The sequence below is a fragment of the Diaphorina citri genome, unplaced genomic scaffold (assembly GCF_000475195.1).
Source record: "Diaphorina citri unplaced genomic scaffold, Diaci psyllid genome assembly version 1.1 scaffold4, whole genome shotgun sequence".
NCBI classification, from domain to species: Eukaryota; Metazoa; Arthropoda; class Insecta; order Hemiptera; family Psyllidae; genus Diaphorina; species Diaphorina citri.
The window spans coordinates 312,642-320,191 of record NW_007377443.1 but is presented as its reverse complement, the minus strand read 5'-3'; the positions used below and the strand labels follow the sequence as shown (position 1 = coordinate 320,191).

The 7,550-nt window shown below is 38.4% G+C and overlaps 1 protein-coding gene across 3 annotated transcripts; it reads right to left on the bottom strand.

The window, feature by feature from the left end:
* Positions 1-1,644: 1,644 nt before the first annotated feature.
* On the bottom strand, positions 1,645-3,056 carry LOC103520157. 3 transcript variants are annotated; one of them, XM_026831710.1, is made up of 2 exons: positions 1,872-3,056; positions 1,645-1,755 (listed from the first exon to the last, which is right to left on the bottom strand). In XM_026831710.1, the coding sequence occupies exons 1-2, from the start codon at positions 2,719-2,721 to the stop codon at positions 1,700-1,702; spliced, it is 906 nt and encodes a 301-aa protein (XP_026687511.1). In that variant the 5' UTR covers positions 2,722-3,056; the 3' UTR covers positions 1,645-1,699. The 3 variants fall into 3 exon arrangements, with proteins under 3 accessions (XP_026687511.1, XP_008483505.1, XP_008483568.1); XM_008485283.3 differs by having other exon boundaries at positions 1,661-1,717; positions 1,834-3,055; XM_008485346.1 differs by having other exon boundaries at positions 1,667-1,786; positions 1,903-3,056.
* Positions 3,057-7,550: the final 4,494 nt, after the last annotated feature.

Here is a 7,550-nt window from a genome sequence, read left to right as displayed (position 1 = left end):
GTTACAGAATAAAGTTAATGGCTACAAGATTACAGCATTAGATGGTTTAACGACGGAAAAAAATAACGACCATATGACTTGGTCAGATGGTATCGTCAGGATTTCAAGGGTACTTTGCTTTCTAAGGAATCTCTTTTACCCACCCCTAAGATTTTTAGTTGGTGGTTGTTTAATGGTAGTAATTAACTCTTCCGATGATGAAACATTCGTTAAACTGAATAAATATTTAACCAAATATTATTTGATAGACCTCGGAAAATTCACCACAAAAACGGATAAGGAATAGTAAATAAAAAATTGCGTATAGTACTAATCATAATAATGAGCCAGATCAGGATAACGCCATATTTACCCTCCAGTAAAATGGGTAGGTTGTTAAAAAATCTGGTGTGAACATCACACGACTTTCCTTATCCTATTGTAAATGCAAATGTAAATGCAGTTTCTTTGTGTTATTATGTCACAACTTTGGTGCTCACTGCATGACTGCAGCATTGTAGGATTTTCCCAATATATTTTGTGTTATTATGTCACAACTTTGGTGCTCACTGCAGCATTGTAGGATTTTCCCAATATCTCAATAATCCTAAAATCCAATGTTTACCTACCATGCTGGCACCGGTCGCTATGCGCATTTATATGTCATAGCTACTCATTTTCCTCACGAGGCTGAGTGGGCCCCGCAACAGCCGTCACTGAATCAATCATTTGCATGATACTAATTTCTTGACCCCGCCGGGAATCGAACCCAGGTCTCCCGCGTGCAAGGCGAGCGCAGTGACCACTACGCCATGGGAGCTGCTGAGTCCTTATGCTATTGAAAAATGCTTATTTGGGTGTTCTTCTATTGTAACTTTTACAATATCTCTAACTGTTTAGTCAGTATAGCTGAAAACCGCCAAAAAATGGTCAAAAGACGCCAAAAAGCGGCCGAAATGCCGCCAAGCGTTATACCGATCTTAACCAAAAGTTTCGTGTCGCATCCTTGTCACATTCATGCCAAATTTCAAGACTCTAGCTCTAACCGTTCTCGAGATATTTTGTTTACAGACAGAAGGACAGACAGACACACGGACCAATGGCTGAAACTTTGGATTTAGGCTCTAGGGACCTCAAAACGTGTTTTGCCACTAAAAACTGACCATCGAAAAATTGATCCGATTACATTACTTTCCTTTCAATAGGATAAGGAAAGTAAAAATTTGACCCAATAAGGTACATTACTTTCCTTCCTATAGGATAATGAAAGTAAAAAAATTCATGGGAATCTTATTAGGTATTTCAGGATCCTAAATAAAAGATAAGTGTTCAATATCTGGTTAATTATTAAATTTGCTTAAATTCACATTTTTTATGTACCGTTCTCGAGATATTTTGTTTACAGACAGAAGGACAGACAGACACACGGACCAATGGCTGAAACTTTGGATTTAGGCTCTAGGGATCTCAAAACGTGTTTAGCCACTAAAAACTGACCATCGAAAATTTGATCCGATTACATTACTTTCCTTTCTATAGGATAAGGAAAGTAAAAATTTGACCCAATTACATTACTTTCCTTCCTATAGGATAATGAAAGTAAAAAAATACATGGGAATCTTATTAGGTATTTCAGGATCCTAAATAAAAGATAAGTGTTCAATATCTGGTTCATTATTTGTTTAAATTCACATTTTTTATCAGTTTAAATTCATATTTATTATTTCAATCGCTCAAAATCTCTAGCATATCTTCCCTCAGTCATGATCTTCATTGGTTGTTCATTCACATCCACACTTGCAATGATGTGACCCATTTTTATCGTGATGGGAACCACATTTCTAATCGCTCAAAATCTCTAGCATATCTTCCCTCAGTCATGATCTTCATTGGTTGTTCATTCACATCCACACTTGCAATGATGTGACCCACTTTTATCGTGATGGGAACCACATTTCCTCTTGGGTTTCTGGCATTTGTCACATAGGTCATGGCTTGAACCACATTTGCTCTTAGGCTTTTGACATCTGTCGCATATATCGTGGTGTGAACCACGCGAACCACATTTGCTCTTAGGTTTGTCGCATTTATCACAAATATCGTGGTGTGAACCACGCGAACCACATTTGCTCTTGGGTTTGTCGCATTTATCACATTTATCGTGATGTGAACCATGTTTACTATGATGTGATCCATGTTTGCTATGATGTGAGTCGCATTTGCTTTTGGGTTTCTCGCATGTATCGTGATGTGAATTACATTTGCTATGATGTGATCCATGTTTGCTATGATGTGAGTCGCATTTGCTCTTGGGTTTGTCGCACTTATCACATTTATCGTGATGTGAACCACATTTGCTCTTAGAACTGCCACATTTATCACATTTATCGTGATGTGAATCACATTTGCTATGATGTGATCCATGTTTGCTATGATGTGAGTCGCATTTGCTTTTGGGTTTCTCGCATGTATCGTGATGTGAATTACATTTGCTATGATGTGATCCATGTTTGCTATGATGTGAGTCGCATTTACTTTTGGGTCTTTCGCATGTATCGTGGTGTGAACCACATTTGCTATGATGTGATCCATGTTTGCTATGATGTGTGTCGCATTTACTTTTGGGTCTTTCGCATGTATCGTGGTGTGAACCACATTTACTATGATGTGAGTCACACTTCTTGGGTTTGGAGCATTTGTCTTCCTTGTGACATTCATCATGAGACTCACCACATGTATCATGATCTGACTTGTGGCAGTCAAGGTCAGAGTCAGTAATTTCTGGACACGGCATGCTGAGTATGAATATTAGGAGGATGAAGAAAAATAGTGGTAAAAATGGTTCAAATATTATATTAGTTAGTGAGATAATTGTGAGGTGTGCTTGTTTCTTGTCCAATGAAATTTAATTTGAGGAGTTGTATCGTGTTGGTGGGTGCTGTATGGAAAAAGAGATTAGATAATTTGGAAAATTTGAACTTGTGGAGGTTGAATTAAATCACTGGAAATTTTCTGGGTGTTGTAAAAGTGAATTGAGTGACCTAGTTTTTAGCCTGTTTCATGAAATAAATTGGGAATTATCTGACCACTATTACCAAGAACTCCAGATTGGCGATTCACTCGGTGTGTCGCAGTTTTAATGTAGATTGCAGAAACGAAGCCGTAATGCCAACCACTCACGCTCAGACCATCTGACCGTAAGTGGCCACCATAAGGTGCGTCTACAACTCAACACCTGAATTGACCAAAGTCGATCGACATTAACAGGAACCCATATTTATATCGCAAGTAAGATTAAAGGATTTTGGTGAAATGAAATTGCAGTTTTTATAATGTATGTATTTCATCTCATTAGTCGATCGGCCAATCCAACTCAAGCCGTCTCTCAAAAACAATGAAAACTTTTGTTGAGCACGAAAGAGGTACCACGAATCGGTTCGCTGCACCAGGCACACAACCAGTCATGGCAAGGATCTTCCCTATTGTTTTGATTCGATTGTTCTCTCGACCGTTACGTTAGGGTCTCGCGTGCCATCTATTAGCAACTGTTGTCCATTGGTCACGCTTGGCTGGGGCTGAAGGCGGAGTAACCCCTCGACCTGAGCACACCGTCCCATGTGGTACTTTTCAGTTAACTCGGGGACGGGGGGACGATTGAGAATCCTCCCCTCTTCTCTATCTCTAGGAAAGGTGAAGGGCTAGCCCTCTTTCTAGGAAGGGTGGCTGTTTGACGTGTGGAAAAACTCATTAAAATCCGCCGGGCTCAAGCTCGCGGAAGGAATTGTAATTTGAGTTATCTGATGGGGCAATCCCCGTGTCCAATCTCTTTGGACATATGGAGAGAAATCAAACTGCGTCTTCCGGATTGAAAAGAATTGAACGGTTTTGAGAGAGTAGACAATTTTGTCGACAGTAAAGCTCGGTCGACTAGGTGAAGTGGAGAATCTACGAGTATGTTGTCGAGGCAGTACACGGTTTCAGTCGACGTCGATCGACGGCCGGTCGACGACATATGTTTGGACTTTGGACCCACCTTAAGAGTACTTATTTTATGACTGTAGGAGCACCCATTGTGGAAACTCTTGGATTTTTAGAAAATGAGACCTTTTCCCATATTTGGTTTGGAAAATAATACCAACCCATGCGATCTCTGATGTGAGCAATTACGCCACTGACTCTTTGACATGCTCATGAGGAGTGAAAATCAGCAAGTCGTAAAATGAAATCTTTGAGTGAACATTACAAACATTATGATTATGACCTACCAGTTGCCTCTGATGATAGTGTAACTATTACCCAGTATTGTATTAAGTACCTAGAAGAGGAGCTATCTAAATGAACTAACACCGACTAAACTAACACATTTTGCCTACCTTTAAGAATCCATGATGCAAATGGGCTATATGAACTTAGTTATACAAAGTCCATTTTAGGCTGAAAGTATTTATTGTCTCCGATAGAAATTTTCCCACAGCGTTTTCTCAGGGAAATGAAAAATAGACTAGTTTCATAAATTTCTGTTTGACCATGAACCCGCCACCTGCACATCAAAATAAAAAGCGAAGGGAAAATGGTTTCTTGATCGTTCTGGATAAACTTGTCCAATTTTTCATCCAAGGCGGCTTTTCATTAGGGCCCTCTTTCAGCAATTAATTTTAAATACCTACCTACAAAAAAATTAAATTCAGATAAATAAAATATTTTTATCAAGACAATTTCGATTAGAAGGTAAATAAATTGGTGAGCTTTCGCATATATCGTGGTGTGAACCACGCGAACCACATTTGCTCTTAGGTTTGTCGCATTTATCACAAATATCGTGGTGTGAACCACGCGGACCACATTTGCTCTTAGGTTTGTCGCATTTATCACATTTATCGTGATGTGAAAAAGGCGAACCTAAAGAAGACAAGTTTTTGGGGAGAAATCGTTCTACTACACGTTAGGGATTAGAATAGAAGGTCTACTAATAATATACATATTTGAGAGAAAAGCCACAAGAAATCTAGAAAGTGGAAGTTTATTTGACTTTTTTCGGCATTATTTTCTGGGGAAAACAAAGGGTTTCAGTTTTCCATTCTGAGACAAGTTAGCAATGGGGACTTCGGGCAATATTAGGTACCAAAACACCATAATACGGAGCAGATTCGAGGGGTCTAGTCATATGTCACACAATGAGCCAATATCTCGGTATTTTCGGTCATTTGGGTCATCAACACCCATATATTATCAAGGGCCACCAGTTCAGAGAAAGGGACATTTGCCCCTCAAGACAATTAAACGAAGATTTCGTTACCGCATGAAATTATTTTTTTTATTGAGGATATTGGTGAGGCAAGATTAAGTCAATGTCCCCTAGATTGCTATGAAAGATGAGCACAGAGTATTACAGGGGTACCATATGGTGTATGAAAATACTAGGGGTTGAGTGGGCACGTGTCAGAAGCGTACCGCGGGCATACACGTGGGGAAAGGGTTATTCGTAGAAGCTGAAACCATCCTTCAGGGCCGTTTGCCCCTACACCTAAGCCTTGGGTGGGCTTTTTGTGTATGAAAGGATTCTAGTGAGTCAGAAGCGTACCGCGGGCATACACGTGGGGAAAGGGTTATTCGTAGAAGCTGAAACCATCCTTCAGGGCCGTTTGCCCCTACACCTGAGCCGAGGGTGGGCTTTTTGTGTATGAAAGGATTCTAGTAGAAACTGAAAGACACAATCGTTCAGGAGCGTCAATCGATAATAGTAAGCAAGTAAACATACTCAAAACGTCAATCTTTTATTGTAAGCAAGTAAGCATACAATCGTTAAGCAATTTCTACACTATTATCGATCGCTGTCGATCAACATCACGTGAAAGTTTCAGGCTGAAATCTGTCCACACTGTATACCTTTTTTCTACCAAAATCTTTTGAAATCATTTAGTTTACATATATGGGTTCCAGTCGAGGTCGATCGACATCAATGGACTTCAATCAACTCTAGACGGAACTTTATACGAGTTTATCTCCCAGGTCCCTCCAGACAAAAATAAAATAGAACTCCTCTCCAATATGCAGTACATATGGACAAATTCGAAATAAGACTCCCGGATACAGGTATCAGCACAGAACTAAAGATGTATATCTAACAGATTCTAACAGTCATCAGCAAATGCAGAGGGTTAGAAAACCTTGGACTTGTCATTAAGATATTTTACCTTGGTTCAAGACTAAGGTTAAGGATGCTAAAAATTCAACCGTATTTAATATGTGGACAGGTGAGAATAACGAGCAAGAAGTTCAAATTAAAACACAGGGAGATGCAAAAACTAAATTCACTTCAGAAAATTATCTTGAGAGTTTAGAGTACGATCGGCCTTAGTGTAAACGCTGTTTTAAGCCCTCCACTTTTTGATGTTTCAAACAAAATTTAGGTCTCTTCCTGGGTTTCTTGAAATGTGTATCTTCTGAAGTTCTACCCATATAAATAATCAGTTCAAAAGTTACTGCTGTGCATCTGATGCTGAAAAGAAAAAAACTATAAATCTTTGAAACATAAAAAATCCTTAAAACAACACGTTTAAAAACCTCTATAAAAAAATCCTAAAACATCTTTCATCACTCTTCATCTTTTTAAGGCATCCAGCACCTGCTTCCCGACAACAAAAAACCTTTAAAATCTGGGTCAAATTTTAAAAAAGCTGAAAATTCTAAACATACCCATCCAGCTTATAATATCTTGTTCGTAACGAGTCAATGAAAAGTGAAACTTTCATTGAAAAATGGTGTGTTATGTTGTACCTACCCTTGAAACTGCGTAGGTACCTATATCACAAATTGACTGCTTCGTCAAGCATCTTACCATGTGTAATTACAACAATCCCCTGATTTGCCTGTCCTTCTACCACTTTATTGATTTAATAATTTATTTTTCCAATTTCCACCTGAAATTCACCTTCAATGTGGGCTTTACACAATCATAAACAAATATAAACCACTCTGCCAGTACACCGGTAGTAGGTATGTATCTACAATTATTATTATTTTAAACATTTCTGATGGGTAGTTTGTACATAGTTTTGTTTTAATAAGTAAAAATTTTGAATAAATAAGTTCAAAATTATGGATAAATTTATTAAATAACTGTTGGTTTAACAGGGATTAAACCAAGAAACAATATTCATGAAATAAATATCCTACACACATTTGTAAGAGCAATGTGTTTTACCAGTCCTTCATTTTGCAACAGAACCAGTTCCCCATGCTGCAATCTGATTGGCTCTCAGATACATCCAATCAGTAATATTCTTTCCGTGGGGTTGATTATAATGGGGAACCAACAACTAAAGGTAAGTTAATTGATAAGTAAAGAAATGGGTATAATAAATTCTCGAAAGTTCGTGAGACAGCACCCAATCTTCTCATCTAGGATATAGGAAGTTCCTTTGAAGTGTCAATTAGTGGAGATGTCAAAACTCTCATATTCATTTCAATTAGCAATGTGTTTTACCAGTCCTTCATTTTGCAACAGAACCAGTTCCCCATGCTGCAATCTGATTGGCTCTCAGATACATCCAATCAGTGATATTCTTTCC

What these genes read in the sequence shown, in the direction of transcription:
- LOC103520157 (XM_026831710.1), bottom strand. Translation starts at nt 2,721, where the DNA reads ATGATACATGTGGTGAGTCTCATGATGAATGTCACAAGGAAGACAAAT. An exon ending in TGTGGATGTGAATGAACAAC is followed by an intron (nt 1,756 to 1,871) that starts CAATGAAGATCA and finishes TGAATGAACAAC; the next exon opens with CAATGAAGATCATGACTGAG.